Raw genomic sequence first — 22,539 nt, 5'->3', positions numbered from 1 at the left:
TCAGGGATATAAGCCTGGGCCCAGGCTGCTCAGTCCTCTGCCTGGCCTGAGCCACCCTCCCGCTCTTACTATGGCCAAGGGCTTCTACATTTCCAAGTCCCTGGGCATCCTGGGCATCCTCTTGGGTGTGGCAGCTCTGTGCACCATCATCGCCCTGTCTGTGGTATATGCCCAGGAGAAGAACAGGAACATTGAGAGCGCTACCGTGAGCCCCACCCCTACCACCACTTTGGCCACCACCCTGGACCAGAGCAAGGCATGGAACCGGTATCGACTGCCTAAGACGCTGGTCCCTGACTCCTACAGTGTGACACTGAGGCCCTACCTCACCCCCAATGCCGAAGGCCTGTACATCTTCCAGGGCTCCAGCACCGTCCGCTTCACCTGTAAGGAGGAAACCAATGTCATCATCATCCACAGCAAAAAGCTCAACTACACCCTTAATCAGGGTCACAGGGTGGTCCTACGTGGTGTGGGGGGCTCCCAGCCCCCAGCCATTGATAGGACTGAGCTGGTGGAGCCCACCGAGTACCTGGTGGTGCATCTCCAGGGCTCGCTGGTGGAGAACAGCCAGTATGAGATGGACAGCGAGTTCCAGGGGGAGCTGGCGGATGACCTGGCTGGCTTCTACCGCAGCGAGTACATGGACGGCAACGTCAAGAAGTAAGTACCATGGCTCAGCACCCGTGGCTCAGTAGTTAGCACCGGCCACATACACTGGGGCTGTTGGGTTTGAACCTGGCCCAGGCTTACTAAACACCAATGACAACAACAACAACAAAAATAGCTGGGCATTGTGGCGGGCACCGGTAGTCCCAGCTATTTGGGAGGCTGAGACAAGAGAATCGCTTAAGCCCAATAGTTTGAGGTTGCTGTGAGCTGTGACACCAGGCACTCTACCGAGGGCAACATATTGAGACTCCATCTCAACAAAAAAATAAAAATAAAAAAAGAAGTAAGTGCCAGCCAGCTGTGCCGCAGGTCCTGGATACCAGGGTGCAGCAGGATCTGCCAAGAGGGTTTAGATACAAGACCTTTGCACCTTCTGGGCCCTCAGCTGGCCCTTCCCTTTATTATTTAGGCTGCTGATGTCATGGCTGCTGACATGGCAGATGGGGAGGGCTTCCCTAAGCCACGTCGGGGAGTCAGGGATGAGGGCTCAAGCAGGGGAATGGAGGCACAGGGGAGAGAAACTTGCCCAAGGCCCCAGCCAGTGCATGGGTAGGGCTTGCTGTCCTCTGAGTCCAGAAGGTGCCCTGGCCTGCCACAGTCAGCTGGCCTGGCTGGGAGGGCAGGGATTGGGCTGGGACAGCCTTGCAGTAACTCTTCCTTACCTGCCCTGGTGCACCTTCTAACACCCTGGTTTGGGCAGGGTGGTGGCCACGACGCAGATGCAGGCTGCAGACGCCCGGAAATCCTTCCCCTGCTTTGATGAGCCAGCCATGAAGGCCGAGTTTAACATCACGCTCATCTACCCCTCAGACCTCAATGCTCTGTCCAACATGCTTCCCAAAGGTGAGTGGGTCTGGCCTGGAGCCATGCAGAGAGCAGGCCCTAGGGTCTGAGCGCCCACATGCTTCTGTGCTCCCTGCAGGTCCTCCTGTTCCACTGCCGGAAGAGCCTAGCTGGAGTGTGGTGGAGTTCCACACCACGCCCAGGATGTCTACGTACCTTCTGGCCTTCATCGTCAGCGAGTTCAAGCATGTGGAGCAGCGCGCATCCAATGGAGTCCTGGTACGAAGCTGGGCCCATGTGTCCTTTGCCTAGGCTGGCTGTAGCTTGAGGGAGATCCCTGTTCTTTTCCCTGTACCTGGGTCTGCGTTGTCAGGCCAGTGTTCCCATCCAAACTCTGATCTCAGGCACGTGTCCCAAGCTCTGTGATTCTCCGCCTGTCAGCCCTCTTCAGGATGGTGCTCCTGCCCTAGGAGTGTCACATAGAGACTCTACCAACTGTCACTCTCCGAAGGCCGCTCTGTAAGCCTCACAGTGTCAGAGCCCCCTTGGCTGCCTGGTTCTGCTGACCGGGCCTAGTAGGTCCCTAGCCCACCTGCTCTGGGGCTCAGCCCACCTGCACCAGGATCCAGGAGGGCCCCTCACCTGTTTCCTCCCTCTGTGCAGATCCGCATCTGGGCCCGGCCCAGTGCCATTGACCAGGGCCATGGCAACTATGCCCTGAACAAGACAGGCCCCATCCTAAACTTCTTTGCTGGGCATTATGACACGCCATACCCACTCAGCAAATCTGGTGAGTGAGGGGCCCTGCGGTGGGAGGCAGTGGCTACACCCAGCGTCCCTCCTGCCAATGGCCGCATCTCTCCAGACCAGATCGGCCTGCCGGACTTCAATGCCGGTGCCATGGAGAACTGGGGGCTGGTGACCTACCGGGAGAATGCCCTGCTGTTTGACCCCACATCTTCCTCCATTGGGAACAAGGAGCGAGTGGTCACTGTGATTGCTCACGAGCTTGCCCACCAGGTAGCCCCCCTCCCCGCCATAAGGAGTGCAGACGGAGAAACAGGCTCTAGGAGGAGGTAGCACAAGTCCCGGGTCTGCCCCGAGCTGCTGAGAAGGGTACCACCTGGCAGGGCAGCAGGGAGGGTGGTGGTGATGCGAGAGAGGGACCGGCACTCGGTGGAGGACAATTCTGGGGACTTTAGTGCCTGTCAGGCTGGTGTGGACTGCATGGTGACCCCTCTTCCTGCAGTGGTTCGGGAACCTGGTGACGGTGGAGTGGTGGAATGACCTATGGCTGAATGAAGGCTTCGCCTCCTATGTGGAGTATCTGGGCGCTGACTATGCTGAGCCCACCTGGAATGTGGTGAGCCAGCTGCCCGGGGCCAGGGATCAGGGTGGAGGGAGGCCTGGCCACCATTCTTAGGCCAGCTTCCTGATGGCCATTGGGAATTTGCAGAAAGACCTCATAGTGCTGAACGATGTATACCGCGTGATGGCCGTGGATGCTCTGGCCTCCTCACACCCACTGTCCACCCCTGCTGAAGAGATTAACACACCAGCTCAGATCAGTGAGCTGTTTGATTCCATCTCCTATAGCAAGGTGCCACAGGAGGGTGGTGGCAGGGTGGTGGCCTTGAAGGGGCATGGGGAGGGCGGTTGTGCCCTGGGGGCACAGGGTCCTGGGGGCTCAGGGCAGCCTTCTGAAATCCTCACCCCTCTCCCAGGGTGCCTCAGTGCTCAGGATGCTCTCCACCTTCCTGACTGAGGACCTGTTCAAGAAAGGGCTGGCAGTAAGTGCACTCTGTGGCCAGCCATGGGGGATGGGTTCCCTCAGGCCCCACCCCTGGCCCCTGTGCCCTGGCCTACCAAAGAGGCACCAGTTTACCCTCACTGTGCCTGTCTCTCCACAGTCCTACCTCCATACCTTCGCCTACAATAACACCATCTACCTGGACTTGTGGGAGCACCTGCAGAAGGTCTGTAGTAGGCGACCCCCACACTGTTCTGTTGGGTGCTAGAGGTGCTGGAGGTGCCTGGGGCAGCGCACGTGTATGAGAACTTGCCTGGTCCGTCTGTTGGAGCTGCACGTGCTTATCTGGAACATTGGCACAGTGACAGCACCTGGGAGCAGGTGTTGTGAGACCTGGCGCTGAGACCCTACCTGAAGCTTTGCTCACTTGGAGCCAGCTCCCAGTGGGTGCTGAGTTGGGAGCCAGGGAGTATGTTTGTCTTAGGGATAAGGAAATGGGTCCTCTGGTTCCCGAGCCCAAACCAGGCACTTAACTTTCCCTGCCCTGCCAGCTGCCTCGTGGCCTGGGTGGTCCCTGCACACAGCATCTCCCTCGGCCCCCCTCCCATTCCTCTGCACATTCCTCTGCACTCAGACCCGTTGCCCCTGTGTGGGGCCAACCTTCTGACTAACGCACCATCCTGCCCTCCCCAGAGACCACCACAGCACCAGCCTTCCCCGAGGTTGGAGTCTACTGCAATCTCTGTTACCCTCTTCTCTGCAGCCAGCCCAGCTTCCCCTCTGAATCCTGGAGCCCATTGTCCCATCCAGCTTGTGGCCCACGTTTGGTGCTGTCCTTCTGTCTCCAGGGCCAATCCTCCAGGGAGGGGATACCTGGTTCTAGACTAGTCTCAAGTCACAGCTGGGTTCTAGCTCACTGGGGCCAGCTTCTACCTCCCCACCTCCACTCTGCCACCCCTCACCTCCTTGCCCTGCCCTGGCTTTCCCCTCCCCTCCAAAGTTCAGCTCCTCCTCCAGTCCTTCCCTGCCCCTCTTCCTTCCCTGAGACTCACTCACAGCCCCCAGAGTTCTCCTCTGCTGTTGCCCCCTCGCTTGGCCCCATTGTCAGGTGATTCCTTTTTTCAGTTATTAACAGGTTCTGTTGCCTTTTTGTTTTGGTCATGAACCCAAGCAAGGCTTGCATGGGAAAGATGCAAAAAGACCCAAGGAAACAATGGCAACTGCTCCTAAGCCCAGCCCCCCACTACCCAGTCTGGGTACATTTCCTTCATGCCCCCCTGGGCCGTCCCTCGCTCTTGCCTGTGACAGACACTTGGATGCAAGTGTCCCTCCTGTCTCCTCTTTCTTCTCATCCTCCTGGTATCCTTTAGGAGGAACCATGGGCACCCTCTCCTTGATACACACCCCTCAGGGTGCGCTGCAGAATGGAGGGCCTGGGTTTGCTTAATTGATGCAGAATGAACCCAGAGGCTGGAAGGTCTCTGGTTTGTCCAGCACTGAACAGCTTAGGAGAGGCAGAGCTGGACTGGGCCCTGGCTCCTGGCTGCCTGCCTAGGGCTCATCCATGCCTCCCACCCAGGTGGTACCAGGGGGTGGAGGCCAGAATCTTCAGGGGCTGCCCTGGATGTGAGGGGCCCGGGGTGGCTGCCCCCGATGACCATTCCATCCTGCTGTGCACACAGGCTGTGGACAGCCAGTCGGCCATCAAGCTCCCCACCACTGTGCGTGCCATCATGGACCGTTGGATCCTGCAGATGGGCTTCCCGATCATCACTGTGGACACCAAGACAGGGGACATCTCCCAGGAGCACTTTCTCCTTGACCCCGAGGCCAATGTTACCCGCCCCTCAGAGTTCAAGTGAGTAGACGGGGTCACTGAGGCCCGGTCACGGTGGGTGGGGTACAGGGTAGCTGCTATGAGATGCCCTGATGGTACTAGGACTGGTCTCCACAGCTGGGAGACTGGGGGCACATGGTGCCAGAGCTGGGCGGAAGCTGGGTGCGGGGGCTGTGGCAGGAGCTGCCATCTCTTACCACATGCGTCTGGCCCCCTTGTTGCAGCTACCTGTGGATTGTGCCCATCTCGTCCCTGAGGAATGGCAGAGAGCAGGAGAGCTACTGGCTGGAGGGCGAGCAGAAAAGTAATTCAGCCCTGCCCCAGCAGGCGCAGCCTACCCATGCTGCTTGCTCCTGGCCCATGTTCTGGGGGTGGTGGTGGGGGGTGGGCCATGGCAAGCCCCTTCATCACTCTACAAGTCTCCACTTTGCTGCTGTCCAGCTTTGTGACTCTGGACAAGTTACTGTCCCTTCCTGGTCTCCATGTCCTCATCTTTAAAATGAGGCTAAGAACAATACCCCCTGGATTGTGTGAGGGTGAAAGGAGAGAATCCAGATAAAATGCTTAAAGCAGCACTTGACACGGTATGAGCAGCCCCACTAGGCCAGGTACTGGGGACAAAGGTTGAGGCACGTTGTCCTCTGCCTCGGCCAGGGTTGCAGATAAAAGAGGATAAGCAGTGAGATGCTCCAGTGTTGTGCTGAGGCTGTGACAGAGTGTGGTTGTGTCATGGAGCTCTGGGGGCAGAGAGCAGGAATGTCTGTTTCGTGGGGAGATCAGGGAAGGCTTCCTGGGGCAGGCGGGCTGAATCTTAGAGAAAGAGTAGGTGTCGGGCAGGCTAATGCCACAGAGAACAGTGTTCTGGGAAGAGGGAAGTGCCGGAGAACAGAGATAGGACAGTGTGGGGACTGAGTGTGGCTGGGGCAGTGATGCCCCATGAGATGAAGCTGGTCCCCAAGGGCCCCTCAGGCTGCAGCAGATAGTGGCTTGGGCAGGTGGGAAGTGGATGGGTGTGAGGAGGCCAGAGCATCCACGGCCATCACTGACCTGTGAGTATGACTAATCTTGAACTCTGGCTGCCAGAAGAAAGTATGGAGAGGCAAGAGAGGAACGGGGTGGCAGATAGCAGCCCCAGGAGGAGACAGCAATGTTGGAAGCCGAGGGACGGGAGGATGAGTTGCCTTGGGTGGCTGAGTGTGAATGGCCTGAGAGTGTGTCACGGAGCTGCCAAAGCTGCTGGCAGTGGCTTGGCAGAGTGGGCCCTGAGGTCAGAGGAGGCAGTGGGTCAGGGAGGCCATCTAGCAGCCCGGTCCTTCACCTCTTCCTTCCTCTGCTTGGTGTTGCCCCAGAAGCTTGAGGGTGAGATGGTGTCAGGCTGCAGGGGCAGCTACTGTCACCAAGGCCATAGAGAGGAGGCTTGGGGTCGGCTTGTGGCTTCTCTGAGAAGCCCCACTCAGCTCTGGCCCCTTCCCTCAGCCCAGAATCCTCTGTTCAAAACGACCACCAATGAGTGGGTCCTGCTGAACCTCAACGTGACAGGCTATTTCCAGGTGAACTATGATGACGACAACTGGAAGAAGATTCAGGCTCAGCTGCAGGCAGACCCAGCGGTGGGTGTCCACCCCACCCCCACCCCTGCCACTGCGTCCCACCCTCAGTCAGGCACAGACTGCAAGGCCTGTTGCCCACTGCCAGCCCATGGTCACATGCTCTGTTTCCTATTCTAGGTCATCCCTGTCATCAATCGGGCACAGGTAATCAACGATGCCTTCAACCTGGCCAGGTGAGTGCTTCCCCTTCCTGGCTCAGCTGTGGAAGCATCATGACTTGAGCAAGGCCAAGTCTGTGATGGACTGGCTAGGACTCCTTGTCTGCCCTTCTTCTGTGCCAGGCATCATGCAGTGGGGTCACTGCATACCCCTCCCTTGGTCCCCATGCACCCATTTCACAGATGAGGAGCCTGACACCTTGCCTGGGGTCGCCCAGTAGCCTAAGACAGCCAGACAGAGGCCTGTCCAACCCCAAAGCCATGTTCTACTCCACAGCACCAAGTTTGGCCCACTGTGCTAAAAATATTTGGGATGGATAGGACAGGAGGGATGCAGCGTGGATGAATACTTACTCAGCACCAACTGTGTTTATGGCAAGGTGCCAAGCCCTTTGCCACGAGCTGTGTCACCCATAGACAAGGAGAGGGAAGGAGGAAGGAAAGCCTGGAGGGCTTGGCATGTCAGCAGAGGCAGCAGAGTTCAGAGCTCTGGCATTTTGCCCTTCTGAATTTCAGCTCTGTCTCTTGTGAACTGTGTGTTCTTGGGCAAGTCAGTTCACTCTTTGAGTCTCAGCTTCCTCATCTGTAAAATACAGATGATCAGCAAGGGAATGGCACTGGCAGTGGGTGAGGGCAGAGCCTTGCTTGTCATACCACCCAGCAGCATGGTGCGCCTTCCCCGGGGCAAATGCTTGAGCTGTGGCAGTTGGGGCTCTGGGACCTCCGCCTCCGGGAGGGTGCAGAGGGACCCAGGCTTGAGGGCTTGAGCTGGGCTCCCAGGCTAGGCCAGGGCTGGGCAGGAGTGCTGACTTGGGCCCCTCTGCTTGTCCCCAGTGCCCGAAAGGTCTCTGTCACTTTGGCACTAGACAACACCCTCTTCCTGATCCAAGAGACAGAGTACATGCCCTGGGAGGCCGCCCTGAGCAGCCTGAACTACTTCAAGCTCATGTTCGACCGTTCGGAAGTCTATGGGCCCATGAAGGTAGGAGAGGCTCTGTGGCAGGTTCCAGCTCACCCAGTGCCTGCAGTCACACCGTTAGGATGTGACGAGAAATCTTGCTCAGTTAGTCTTTTCCTGAGAGATGGCTGGGCAGAGGAGTAAGTAAATGAGAGGAAAATGGAGGTGGAGGAAGCAGGTGCTGAGAGTAAGAGGAGGTCGGGTGGGGTGCAGAAACATCACTGAGGCTTCCAGCAGCATTTGCTGATTTGAAATATGGAAAATGAATGCTTTCACAAGGCACAGAAAAGGTCACTGTGCGGAGGAGCAGATCTGTCTTTTACCAGTGTGTCGCTTGGGCACTCTTTATCAGCCACAGGGGGCTCCTCTGCCCTGCCTGGCCGGCTCCAACGCTATGAGGGAGATACTGGGTGGATGGCTTGGAAGTATTTTGAAGCTGAGCACAGGGGCCTAACTGGGGGCTGAGGGCCTTGCTTGAGAGTCCAAAAGGAAACTCAGGTTCGTTCCGGGTGAAGCTATATCCATAGGATGTTCACTATATCCTATGGATGTTTACGTTAACGAAAATAGAAACAATAAACAAGAAGAACACAAAAATATTTAAATGTCCAACAGTTGGGGATTGGCTAAGTTAAACTGTAGAATGTCCTTTTGTTGAGATGTAATACGCATATAGCCATTAGATAATACTTAACGAGAACTTTTTTAATTACAAAATCTTAAGTTACCTATTAACATCCTATTGTAGTGAGTGAGGTATTTTGGTAGATGAAGTTTTGACTTTTGCTTGCCTTCCTTCCCTCAGTTGCTCCCATCCTCATGCAGTTAAATTGCAATATTTAGTCTCATCAGTATTTAGGGTTTGATTTAGGGTGGTTATCTAAATATCGCTCTTTGCTGAGCGACATGAAGTAGTACGTTTATATTCCATCTTTGTGCACGTTTTCAAATGCCCAACCTCATGTGCTGGCTTTGTTTTCTCCTGGAGGACTCCCTCATGCAGAACTGTGTATAAGTCTGTGCTCAGAGACCCCCACCCCGGTCTCAAATCTCTTCTTCCTGAATCCCACAGAATCTTTCTTGATTTTGTTCTCCCATCAGGGAGTGCATCTTGCAGGAGTTTTTGAGAAAGGGCTCATGAGAAGTGAGTTTTCTGAGTGTCTTGATTCCCCTCTTGCAGATGGAGAGTTCACATGGGTTTCAAAGTTTCTACGTTGGAAGTCACTCCTCAGAATGTTTAAGGCTTCTGGTGTCCAGCAGCTCAGAGTCCTGGTGGGCCTTGATTTGGGCCTTTCCTCACCCTTCTTCCCTTTTCAGTCTAGACATTTACATCCTTATAGTATCAGAATGTTTTTGCATTGCTGCTGCAAACTTTCTTCCCCTCCTTTTCTCTAGTTATCTCCTTCTGGAGCCCCTGTTAATCCAGCTTATTTTTCTTGCCTTGGTCTTCTAGCTTTCTTACATACTCTGTTTTCCAGCTTGCTGACTTTTTGATATGAGCTTTGCATACCACCTTGCCTAGAAATTGTTTTCATTTCCTCCATCGTATTTTAAAATTTCCAAATGCTCATTCTGGTTCCAGCACCCTATGTCATATCTTCCCTCTCAGAGGGTATGTATTACAGGCTTTACAGATTTTTTTTTCTTTTTTCCATTGACTTGTTTCTTCTGAGTTTGTTATTTGTTTTGGGTCCTTTCAAGCTGCCCCTTGGGATTTGGTAGTGAGACAACCAAAGTCATTGGAAGCTCCATGGGAGGTGGAGTCTTTCATCTGGGGGTGGAGATGGAGGAGAACTCATTGTGGTGTGACTGGGTGGCCACTGACTCTTCATTGAGGACCCTAAAAAATTAATACCCATGGACTGTGCTCTCTTGAGACCAGTTTTCCTGGAGAGGGCACTTCCGTCTTATGCAATGAGGCTGGCCATGCTCACTTTCTGGGATCAGGGTGGGGAAGGGAACTGGGATACCACTGTTCAGTATGGAATCTTCCACTTCTCACCCTCTTTGCAATCCAGCAACCCTCCCACTATGTCTGGTGACTATGTTCTGACCTCCCTTGTCCAGTCTTTCCCATGGGGGTGGTGAGGTGTGGTGCTTGCTGCAGGGGGAAGAGGAGACTTGGGGGCTAATGATGCCTTCTACAGACTTTGGCTCCATCTCCCTTTTACAGTCCCCACTTGCTTCCGTTCCAAGCTGACCTGTCCCTTTACTCTGAGTCCTGTCACAGCCAGTCCTCTTGAGTTCACCTCCCTTCCTACAGACGCTCAGTCACAGACTCCCCTTCTACCACCCTGAGGCATTTCTCTCTCTCTCTCTGCATACCCCAGCTGCCTGCCCCTTGCTGTGTCTGCCTCTCCCAAGCTCTTTGCCCTTGGGGTTGGTTCCTTTCACATTTGGACATGTACTGAGGTTGGAGCAGAAGTCAGTCTGCCAGGTCAAACCCAAGTTCACAGAGACATTTCATAATACAGGGTTGGGCTTACATTGCAACATTAGGGGCAAAAGTGGTGTGCAGAGTTGTAGCTGTGCTAAGTTAAAAAAAAAAAAAAAAAAGGAAGTGTAGAAAAAAGAAGGAATAGGGTGGCGCCTGTGGCTCAAGGAGTAGGGTGCTGGTCCCATATGCCGGAGGTGGCAGGTTCAAACCCAGCCCCGGCCAAAAAAAAAAAGAAAAAAGAAGGAATAAACTCAACAATTTGGAACTCATAGTTTTGGTGAGTTCCTGGGTGTTCTTTTTTTTTTTGTTAGAGACAGAGTCTCACTCTGTCACCCTTGGTTGAGTGCTGTGGCGTCACAGCTCACCACAACCTCCAGCTCTTGGGCTTAGGTGATTCTCTTACTTCAGCCTCCCAAGTAGCTGGGCCCTAAGGTGCCTGCCACAACGCCTGGATACTTTTTGTTGTAGTTTGGCTGGGGGGGGGGCTCAAACTTGCCACCCTCGGTATATGGGACCAGCACCCTACTCACTGAGCCACAGGCGCCACCCTGTTTTTTTACTTTTTGCTTACGCTTTTCTGTGTTTTCTATGCATCGAATACTATGACAGTGAGGGGAAACCCAGTGCTCTGTATTCAGAAAATGTGTCTCAGGCAAAGAATGTCAGAATTGACCAGGGCTTTGAGGAAAAGGGACCTCAGCACAGTCACTGATACACTGGCCCCTTTGAATACTTCTGTCCTTGGTGAGGCCCTTGCCTCTGACCTCCCTGCCAGTGCCTGCCCCCACCCCCAAATCCGAGGCTCCATGGGGCTTGGGGCTCCATGAGGACATGAGTCTTTGAATGGTTCATGTTTTCTTTTCCCCAGAACTACCTGAAGAAGCAGGTCACACCCCTCTTCTTTCACTTCAGAAATATCACTGATAACTGGAAGGAGATCCCGGAGAACCTGATGGACCAGTGAGTGTGGCTCCTCATGGGTCTGGAGGTCTTAGGTAACGTGGGGAGTTGAGAGCAACACCCCAGCAGTGTCTGGGAAGGGAAGGCCCTCACCCAGGAGCAGGGGCCCTGCCTTGAGGCCCTGGGTAGCTTGTGAGCCCATCTGGTCTCTTTATAAAAAGGCCCAAATTGTCACTCTGAGGCCACCTTACTGGTGAAAGGCCAGATAGGTCCAGGTGTTGCAGCCATGGCTGGACTCTGTGCCAGCCCCTTGGGTTCCTGGGCTGCTTTGAGGACCAGGAAAACTCAGGCACAAGGCAAATGGGGGAGCCCCAGAGGCTGGGTGGGCCCCAGAACCTCAGATGGGGCCCTAGCCCAGAGTTGCACATTGGGAGTGAATCATGGCAGGAGTCTGAGTCAAGCCTGCTAATGTGAGTCCCGCTGGGCAGGTACTGCGAGGTTAATGCCATCAGCACCGCCTGCTCCAGCGGCCTTCCTGAGTGCCAGCAGCTAGTCTCCAGCCTTTTCAAGCAGTGGATGGAGAACTCTACAAACAACCCGTGAGTGTCCTGTGTGCCTTCCCAGGGAGCTTCCTCTGCCCCTACGCGGGATCTGGGAGCCTGTGGCCCTGCCTGCAGCAGGCCCTCATCCACACTTGACATCCTCGCCCCGCACCAGGATCCACCCCAACCTGCGGTCCACCGTCTACTGCAACGCCATCTCCCAGGGTGGTGAGGCAGAGTGGAACTTTGCCTGGGAGCAGTTCCGAAGTGCCACGCTGGTAAATGAGGCTGACAAGCTCCGGGCAGCCTTAGCCTGCAGCAGCGAGGTGTGGATTCTGAACAGGTGAGGCCAGCTGGGAAGGGGCTGGTAGGCTCCCTTCTCATCCAGGCAGCCCTCACAGATCCACTGAGCTGGGGGACGTGGAGGCTCAGGGAAGCAAAGCAACTTGCTCAAAGACCAGAGCTTCGATAAGTGGCAGTGGCAACATCTACACCCAGGTCTGGGTCTGCATCCTGGCTCTTGGCTGCTACAGCCTTTTAGCCTCCCCCTACAACTCATTTTCCTCTCTGCCACCAGCTCTGACCCAAGTCCTTTGGAAGGTCCCATTGGGCACTCCCTCCAGCCCCCACTGAGCATCTCACATGACATTACCTGGACCCTCAATGTCAAGGACAGAGGTGGCCACCTTCCGGTGCCAGGGCTTTAGTCCTTCATGTATTCATTGTTGAATATTTCCATGTCAGGCATGCGTCCTGGCACAATCCGTGACCCTGTGATCCTGCTTAGGTGATTTAGTTTCCCATCTACAGGGGGAGGTAGGACCTGAGGGATCCCTCAGCTGTCAGCATACCAAAGGGATGTGGAGAGGATGCTAGAGGAGGTGATGTGTGTGGGAGAGTTGGGTCCTTTGTGGCCCTGGATTTCTCTCCAGAATGTTGACTGTAGCCCTCAGAGGTGGTCACTGAACTTGTATCCTGCCACACAGGTACCTGAGTTACACCCTGAATCCTGACTTGATCCGTAAGCAGGATGCCACCTCCACCATCTCCAGCATTGCCAGCAACGTCGTTGGGCAAACCCTGGTCTGGGACTTTGTCCAGAGCAACTGGAAGAAGCTCTTTGAGGAGTGAGTCTGCACAGAGGAAATCGGGGCACAAGTGCTGTGGCAGGGCCAGGGGCTGGTTTGTGATGGGTGGAGGGACTCACAGGCACTCACGGGTACATGCCACATAGGGGTGGTAAGACGTTGGCCAGTGGGGGTGGGAGTGTTCTGTGGGAGAGAGGGCAGTCCAGGACTTGGCAGTCAGGCCTGTGTTGGGTCCCATTTCCCACATCCTAGTGGCGTCCTCTGGGGGGCATCATTTCATCCCATCTATAAGGAGCAGCTGTGAGGATTCAGGGCCACGGGTGGGCACTGAGGTTAGTTTCCAGCCCTCATTATCCTCTCTCCATTCTGCAGTTACGGTGGTGGCTCGTTCTCCTTCTCCAACCTCATCCAGGCAGTGACACGACGGTTCTCCACAGAGTACGAGCTGCAGCAGGTAAGCCTGTGGCTCAAAGGAGTAGGGCACTGGCCCCATATGCTGGAGGTGGCAGGTTCAAACCCAGCCCCGGCCAGGATCTGCAAAAAAAGAAAAAAAAAGAAGGAAAGAAAAAAAGAAGCCTTTCACTCTGTCTGGTCCCCTACCAGTCATAGCAGCATCGGCTCCGTGTTGCCAGGCCTTCCTCATTTACAGACCATTTAATTCCAGAATTTCATCTTGACATTTTTGCATAGGAACAAACATAAAGAGGATGATATAATGAAGCTCCATGTACCCTTTACCCAGGTTCAACAATTACCAACATTTTGCCAGTTCTCTTTTAGGATGAGCAGTTTTACAGCAAATAGGTGTCATGTAATTTCACCTCTATATGCTTTAGTCACATCTAAAATGAAGGCATTTTAAAAACATAATCACATGGTCATTAGCAATCCCAAGAAAATGAGCAATTCCTTACTATCTATCATCTTACCAAGGCCATATTAAAAACTTTTAAGTTGTGGCCAGTCACAGTGGCTCATGCCTGAAATCCTAGCACTCTTGGAGGCTGAGGCATGTGGCTTGCCTGAGCTCACAGGTTTGAGACCACCTTGAGCAAGAGAAAGACCCCATCTCTAAAAATAGCTTGGCATTGTGGCAGGCACCTGTAGTCCCAGCTACTCGGGAGGCTGAGGTAAGAGAATTGCTTGAGCCTAAGAGTTAGAAGTTGCTGTGAGCTATGATGCCAGAGCGCTCTACTGAGGGTGACAAAGTGAGACTCTGTCTCAAAAAAAATTTTTTTTGCTAAGTTGTTTATTTATTTTTATTTTTATCATCATCATTATTATTTTTGTTGTTTGAGACAGAGTCTCACTCTTTCACCCTGGGTAGAGTGCTGTGGCATCATAGTTCACAGCAACCTCAAACTCGGGCTCAAGTGATCCTCTTGCCTCAGCCACCCAAGTATCTGAGACTACAGGCACCCGCCACAACGCCCGGCTATTTTTTTGTTGCAGCTTGGCCGGGGCCGGGTTTGAACCCACCACCCTCAGTATATGGGGCCGGCGCCCTACCCACTGAGCCACAGACGCCACCCCCATAGCTCATTTTTTTTGAGACAGTCTCACTCTGTTGCCAAGGCTAGAGTGTTGTGGCATCGTCATAGCTCACAGCAACCTCAGACTCCTGGGCTGGAGCCATCCTCCTGCTTCAGCCTCCTGAACAGCTGGGACTACAGGTGCCTGCCACCATGCATGGCTGATTAATTTTTTAATTATTGTTTTTTTAACTTAAGGTTTATTTGAGGGTAAAAAGAAATAGGTTACAAAGTTTGCATTTGTTGGATAGGGTCCCTCTTATAAATGTGTCCTGCCCCCAGGAGGTATGCCATACACCCTAACATCGAGCCCATTAAGTGGGAGCACATCCATCACCCTCCTACCTACCCTCATTCCCTGAACCCCCACCTTGAATTGATTTGAGTTTTTCTCTTACGTGGGCATGTTATTAGATCATCTACTGGCTTTATTAAAATTGAGTACATTAGATTCTTCTCCATTCTTGTGATACTTTACTAAGGAGAATGTGTTTTAACTCTATCCAGGTTAATACAAAAGATGTAAAGTCTCCATCTTTTTAAATGGCTGAATAGTATTCCATGGTGTACATATACCAGTTTGTTAATCCATTCATGGGGTGATGGGCACTTGGGTTGTTTCCACATCTTGGCAATTGTAAATTGAGCTACAATACCTAGTACAGATGTCCTTATGATAAAATGGATTTTTTTTTCTTCTGGGTAGATGCCTATTGATGGGATTGCAGGATCAAATGGGAGATCTAATTTGAGTTCTTTAAGGATTCTCCATACTTCTTCCCCAAAAGGTTGTATTAGTTTGCAGTCCCACCAAAACAGTGTAAAAGTGTTCCCCGCTCTCCACAACCACGCCAGCATCTGCAGCTTTGGGACTTTGTGATGAGGGCTGTTCTCACTGGGGTTAGGTGATATCTCAGGGTGGTTTTGATTTACATTTCTCTGTGAGCATTTTTTTCAAATGTTTGTTAGCCATTTGTCTGTCTTCATCAGAGAAGGTTCTGTTCATATCTCTTGCCCAGTGGTAGATGAGATTGTTTATTCTTTTTTATTGTTGTTGATTAATTCAAGTTCTCTGGAGATTCTAGTTATCAATCCTTTGTCAGATTCATACCATGTAAATACCTTTTCCCATTGGGAAGGTTGTCTTTTTGCTTTAATTGTTGTGTCCTTAGTTGCGGAGAAGCTTTTCAGCTTAATTAGGTTCCATTCTTTTTTGTTGTTGAGAGTGCTGGTGAAGTCTTCATCATAAAATCTTTCTCCAGTCCAACATTGTCAAGAGTTTTTTGCACACTTAATATTTTTATCATTTCATGTCTTTGATTTAAATCTTTTATCCATCTTGAGTCAATTTTTGTGAGTGGAGAAAGGTGTGGATCAAGTTTCAGTCTTTCACATGTGATTATCCAGTTCTCCCAGCACTATTTATTGAATAGGGATTCCTTTCCCCAGTGTATGCTTTTGTTTGGTTTATTAAAGATTGGATGGAAAAAAGAGACTTGTTTTATCTTGTGGTTTTCTATTCTGTTCCATATGTCTATGTCTCCATTTTTGTGCAAATACCATGCTGTTTTGATCACTGTGGACTTGTTATATAACCTGAAGTCTAGTAGAGTGATGACTCCCACTTTTTTTTTATTGCTAAGAAAAGCCTTGCCTATACGGTTTTTTTTTTTCTGTATCCATACAAAAGTACTATTTTTTCCAGTTCTTCTAAGTATGATGTTGGTATTTTAATGGGAATTGCATTGAATCTGTAGATTGCTTTGGGTGGAATAGACATTTTAACAATGTTGATTCTTCCCAGCCAGGACTATGGTGTTTCTTCTGTTTGTTAATGTCTTCCGCTATTTCTTTTCTTAGGGTTTCATAACTCTCTTTATACAGATCTTTCACCTCTTTTATTAGGTATATTTTTAGATATTTCATTTTCTTTGAAGCTAGTATGAAGGGAATTGTGTCCTTGATTTGCTTCTCAATTTGGCTGTATGTTGGCATATACAAAATGATTTGTGGACATTGATTATTTTATATCCTGAGACATTACTGTATTTCTTGATCCAGGAGTTTTGTGGTTGAGTCTCTGGAGTTTTCCAAGTATCATCAGCATATATCATATATCATATATTATCTTATCATATCATATCATATCATATCATATCATATCACATCACATCACATCATATCATATCATATCATATCATCAGCAAAGAGCGAGAATTTGACCTCCTCTGAAGACTTTACCAGGAATCTCAACAACAGCACCCCCATTTGGATGCACTTTATTTTCTTCTCTTGCTGACTGCATTGGCAATAACTTCCAGCACTATGTTGAATAGTAGTGGTGATGGAGGATAACCTTGTCTGGTTCCAGTTCTAAGGGGAAAAGCTTTCAGTTTTACTCCATTCAGTATGATATTAGCTGTCGGTTTGTCATAGATGGTTTCAGTTAGCTTAAGAAATGTGCCACCTATGCCTATATTCTTGAGTGTTGTTGTTAAAAAAAGGATGCTAAATTTTATCAAATGCTTTTCCTGCATCTATTGAAGGCAGTGGTTCTCAATCTTCCTAATGCAATGACCCTTTAATACAGTTCCTGTGGGTCGCAACACACAGGTTGAGAACCACTGTAGTGAAGGGATCATATTACCTTTGTTTTTGCTTCTACTGATATGGTGAATTACATTTGTGGATTTTCATATGTTAAACCAGCCTTGCATCCCTGGGATGAAGCCTCTTTGATGATGATGTATAATTTTGTTTTATGTGCAGCTACAATCTGTTAGCCAAGATTTTATTGAGAATTTTTGTATTGATATTCGTTAGTGAATTTGGTCTGTAGTTTTCCTTTTTATTTTTTATTTATTTATTTATTTATTTTGTAGAGACAGAGTCTCACTTTATCACCCTTGGTAGAGTGCTGTGGCATCACACAGCTCACAGCAACCTCCAACTCCTGGTCTGAGGGATTCCCTTGCCTCAGCCTCCAGAGTAGCTGGGACTACAGGGGCCCCACCATAACACCCGGCTATTTTTTGTTGCAGTTTGGCTGGGGCTGGGTTCAAACCTGCCACCCTCAGTAAATGGGGCTGGCGCCCTACCCACTGAGCCACAGGTGCTGCCCAGTTCTCCTTTTTAGTTGGGTCCTTTCCTGGTTTTGGAATCAGGGTGATGTTTGCTTCATAGAATGTGTTGGGGAAGATTCCTTCCTTTTCAATGTTTTGGGATAGATTCTGCAGTATAGGTACAAGCTCTTCTTTGCAGATTTGACATAATTCTGGTGTAAAGCCATCTGGTCCAGGGCTTTTTTTTTTTGTTGTTGGGAGATTTTTTATTGTTTCTTCAATCTCAGTGCTTGATATTTGTCTGTTCAAGAGATGTATTTCTTCTTGGTTAAGTCTAGGGAGATGGTGTGATTTCAGGTATCAGTCCATTTCCTCCACATTGTCAAATTTCTGGGCATAGACTTTTTTGTAGTAGTCAGAGATAATCTCTTGTATCTCTGTGGTATCAGTTGTCATTTTTCCCTGATTCATTTTTTAAAATAGAGATAAAATTCATGTACTATAAAACTCACCATTTTAGGGTGGTGCCTGTGGCTCAAAGGAGTAGGGCGCTAACCCCACATACTGGAGGTGGCAGGTTCAAAGCTGACCCCAGCCGAAAACTGCAAAAAAACCCCTCACCATTTTAAGTGATTTTCAATATATTTACAAGGTTTTACAACCATCCCCACTTTCTAATTCCAGAATATTTGTGTTGCCCCCAAAGGAAACCTTTCACTTGTTAGCAATCACTCCCCATCCCCACCTTGTCACCTCAGACCCTGGAACTGCTCATCCACTCCCTGTCCTTGTAGACTTGCCTACCCTGGATGTTTCACAAGATGGAATCACATAGCACGTGTCCTTTTGTGTCTGGCTTCTTTGACTTAGTATAATGTTTTCAGGATTTATGCGTATGGTAGCATGTGTCATTCTTTTTAAAGATTGAATAATTTCCATTATATAGATACATTGAATTTTGTCCACCCATTCATCAGTTGGTAGATGTTTGAGTTGTTTCCACATTCGGACTCCTATGAATAGTGCTACTATGAACATTTGTATAGAAATTTTTGTACAAACATATGTTTAATTTCTCTTGGGTATATATCCAAGAGTGGAATTGCTGGGTCATTTGGTTATTCAGTTTAACTTTTTGAAAAACCACCAAAATGTTTTCTAATAGCAATGCTTAAGGGTTCTAATTTCTGTACTTGACAATACTTGTTATTTTCTTTTTTTTCCCCTTTAGTACATGTATAGTCATATAGTCATCCTAGAAGGTAGGAAGTGGTGTCATTTTGGTTTTGAGTTGTATTTCCCTAATGACTAAGGACATAACACTGAGAATCTTTCATGTGCTTAATGGCCATTCATGTGTCTTTGGAGAAATGTTTATTGAAACTCTTTGCCTTTGTTGTTAAAGAGTCTCTCACCCAGGCTGGCCTAGAATTCCTGGGCTCAAACATCCTCCCACCTTAGCCTCCAAAGTAGCTGGGACTACAGGGCTGTGCCACTGTACCTGGACCTTTGTTTATTTTTAAATTGGGGTTATTTGTCTTTTTATTGTAAGAATTGTTTTTTGTTTTTTTGAGTCTTGTTCTTTCACTTGAGCAGGAGTGCTGTGACACCGTCATAGCCCCCTGCTGCCTCATACTTCTGGGGTCAAGCAATCTTCCTCCTTCAGCCTCCCAAGTAGCTGGGACTATAGGCACCAATCACCATGCCTGGCTAATTTTTCTATTTATTATTATTATTTTTTTTTGTAGAGACAGGCTCTCAGTCTTTTTCAGACTGGTCTCAAACTCCTGAGCCATCCAAGGATTCTTATACATTCTGAATACTAGACTCTTATCAGAGATGTGATTTGAAAATATTTTCTCTCATTGTATGGATTGTCCTCTCCTGATAGCATCTTTGCACTCTTTGGATACACAAAAGTTTTTAATTTTGATCAATACGATTTATCTGTTTTTCTTTGGTTGCTAATACTTCAGGTTTAATATCTAAGAAACTATTGCCTGATCCAAGATTTACACCTATTTTTTTCCCTACAAATTTTGTTTTTTTCATTCTTACATGTAGGAGTTTGATCTATTTTGACTTAATTTTCACAGAGGCTATGAAGTAAGGGCCCAGGTTCATTCTTCCACATGGGGTTATCAATTGCCCGACACCATTTGTTGATGAAAAACTATGCTTCCCATTGAATGATCTTGGCAACCATGTTGACAGTCAATTACTGTCAACACAGGGTCTATTTCTGGACTCTCAATTGTATTTCATTGATCCACATGTCTGTCCTTAATGCCAGTACCATATTGCAGCTTTGTTTTGAAATTGGGAAATATGAGTCTTCCAGCTTTTTCAATATTGTTTTGGCTATTCTGGGTCCCTTGCATTTCCTTATGAATTTTAGGATCAACTTGTCAATTTCTGAAAAAAAAAATTAATTGAAATTTTGATAGGGACTGCCGTTTTTTCTTCTTTTTCTGAGACAGAGTCTAACTTTGTCACCCTTGGTGGAGGGCTGCGGTGTCATAGCTCACAGCAACCTCAAACTCTTGTGCTTAAGAGATCCTTCTGCCTCAGCCTCCCAAGTAGCTGGAACTACAGGCACCTGCTACAATGCCTGTCTATTTTTTAGAGATGGGGTCTTTCTCTTGCTCAGGCTGGAACTCCTGAGCTCAAGCAATCCAACCGCCTTGGCCTCCCACAGTGCTAGGATTACAGGCATGAACCATTGTGCTTGGCCAGTACTACTGCCGTTTTAATAATATTATTCCTTCCAGTCCATGAACACAGACTTATTTGGGTCTTTTTTCCTTTTATTTAGGTGTTCTTTAATTTCTTTCAACAACATTTTAGAGTTTTCAGTATGACAGTTTTGTACTTGTTTGTCAAATCTTTTTGCCAATGTCCCAGGTGTTCTGTGGTACAGGTATTTTATTCTTTTTTTTTTAGAGACAGAGTTTCACTTTGTCACCCTTGGTAGAGTGCTGTGGTGTCACAGCTCACAGCAACCTCCAACTCTTGGGCTTAGGTGATTCTGTTGCCTCAGCCCCCTGAGTAGCTGGGACTACAGGCACCTGCTACATTGCCTGGCTATTTTTTTATTTGTTGTAGTTTGGCTGGGGCTGGGTTCGAACCCACCACCCTTGGTATATGGGGCCAGGACCCTACCCACTGAGCCACAGGTGCCACCCCTATTTTATTCTTTTTGATGGTATTATAATGGTATTGTTTCCTTAATTTCATTTTCAGGGTTTTCATAACTAGTACATAGTAATGCAATTGATTTTTGTATACTGCTTTTATATCCTGCAAGTTGTGTGAGGGGAAGGCAGAATTCCTTACGATTTTATGTATTTCATGTCATCTGCCCATATAGTTTTACTCTTTCCCTTCTGGATGCCTTCTGTTCCATTTTCTTGCCTAATTTCCCTTGCTAGAATCTCTAGTACTGATGTGTCTTACAAATTATAATGGTCTTTTTTTTACGTCATTTATTTATTGAAGCAACTGGATCATTTTTGGTTTAGAAATTTCTGCATTTTGGATTTGGCTAGTGGCTTCCATGTGATGTCTGTTTAGTTCTTACTTCTCACCCCTCTTGATTGGATTGAGATAATAATTTAATTAAAACGGAGGGTCAGCTCTGTGAAATACCACACAGCAAGGGCTAGATACCTTCTGGAGCCAAATCTCACCTGGGGTTGGTGTTTTGCAGTCTCTGGGTAGGTAAGGACTCTTCCCCGGGGAGAGGTGAAGGACTGGTCCTCCTGGTCCCTCGGGGCCCTAAAGTGGGAGTGGGAAGCTGGAGCACTGGGAGACCCAGCCAGGGGATAAGAACCTTTGTTTTCTGGGCAGCTGGAACAGTTCAAGAGGGACAACGAGGAAACCGGCTTCGGCTCAGGCACCCGGGCTCTGGAGCAAGCTCTGGAGAAGACAAAGGCCAACATCAAGTGGGTGAAGGAGAACAAGGAGGTGGTGCTCAAGTGGTTCACGGAGAATAGCAAATAGTCCCTGGGCCTTCCAGTTGCCTGGCCCCCAGGCCAGATGCCCACGTGTGTCTGTCCCAGCGGCTTGGGCCAGGACCCCGTTCCCCAGCCTGAGACACTAGTGTGGTCCCCTCTGCTCCGCCCTTGGGGCCAGTCTAGTTCTGATGGCCAGGCTGCCCTAGCAGCTCCCAGCCCACCCCTCGTGCCAGCCCTGCCCCAGGCCTGTTGTGGTGCTTATCACCCAGGACCCTGGGGCCGATCTCAGGGAAGCCCAGCTCCAGGGCCAGATGAGCAGAAGCCCCCAATGGACAATGGATGGCCTCAGGCGCTGCCCTGCACCCTCTCTCACCTTCCTGTAAAGACCCCAACCCTGAGAAATCAATGGGGCACCAGATCTGCATATTTTTTTAAGAGAAAATGTAAATAAAGGATTTCTAGATGAATTTTAAGATTCATTACTAAAAGTAAAGCAAGAGTGGGTCAAGCCACAGCTGGGGAGGCTGATGCAGAGGAGAACTGGGGGGATGGGCAGCACTGGGGCCTGGGAGGGGACTTGCTGCTGCTGGCCCTTCCTGGGGCCACCCTGAACCTGGGCTGTAGGCATCTGCTCCTAGGCTCATTTCAGCCCAAGCTGTGGCAGCTGGAGATGTGGGGTGGTGGGGAAGCACCCCCATGGTGGGAGGGTGGGAGCGGGTCCTGGTAGAGTGCAGGGGGGCTCTCCAGAAAGCACCCCCTTCCTGTACCATGGAATATCTGGGACACTGGCAACAGTGGGGTCTGCACAGGGAAGGAGCAAGCCCAGGCCCAGGCCTGGTGCAACCCCTCACCAGCCACCACTTCTCCAAGCTCCATAGTAGGTGGCAGGTGGGACACCAGCTTGGGTATGAGTTGTTTTCCATATGGCACACATAGACGGGTTGGGCTGAAGGGGCAGGCAGGCCACTTGGGGGGGGGGATAAAATGGGCACTGTGTCCCAAGTCACCTGGGGCACTGGTTGTCAGGGCCGCCTCTGAGAAGACCTGGGATGTGGCTGGGTATGGAGGCTCACGCCTGTAATCCCAGCACTCTGAGAGGCCAGGCAGGAGAATCTCTTGAGCTCAGGAGTTTGAGACTAGGTTGAGCAAGAGTGAGACCCCATCTCTACTAAAAATAGAAAAACTAGCAAGGTGTTGTGGCAGGTGCCTATAGTCCCAGCTACCTTGGGAGACTGAGGTAGGAGGACCACTTGA

The 22,539-nt window shown here is 49.9% G+C and overlaps 1 protein-coding gene across 1 annotated transcript; it reads left to right on the top strand.

The window, feature by feature from the left end:
* The first annotated feature begins 27 nt into the window (after positions 1-27).
* ANPEP (alanyl aminopeptidase, membrane) lies at positions 28-21,752 on the top strand. Its single transcript, XM_053581876.1, has 20 exons — positions 28-663; positions 1,373-1,515; positions 1,595-1,734; positions 2,119-2,245; positions 2,321-2,475; positions 2,705-2,818; positions 2,912-3,055; positions 3,180-3,245; positions 3,366-3,431; positions 4,888-5,063; positions 5,267-5,346; positions 6,519-6,652; positions 6,770-6,825; positions 7,645-7,792; positions 11,074-11,165; positions 11,594-11,704; positions 11,823-11,990; positions 12,634-12,774; positions 13,108-13,189; positions 21,179-21,752. The coding sequence occupies exons 1-20, from the start codon at positions 71-73 to the stop codon at positions 21,329-21,331; spliced, it is 2,889 nt and encodes a 962-aa protein (XP_053437851.1). The 5' UTR covers positions 28-70; the 3' UTR covers positions 21,332-21,752.
* The last annotated feature ends 787 nt before the right edge of the window (positions 21,753-22,539 follow it).

Source organism: Nycticebus coucang, chromosome 2, assembly GCF_027406575.1.
Source record: "Nycticebus coucang isolate mNycCou1 chromosome 2, mNycCou1.pri, whole genome shotgun sequence".
NCBI classification, from domain to species: Eukaryota; Metazoa; Chordata; class Mammalia; order Primates; family Lorisidae; genus Nycticebus; species Nycticebus coucang.
Note: the sequence above shows the minus strand (reverse complement) of the source record. Positions and strands in the feature narration are given on the sequence as shown.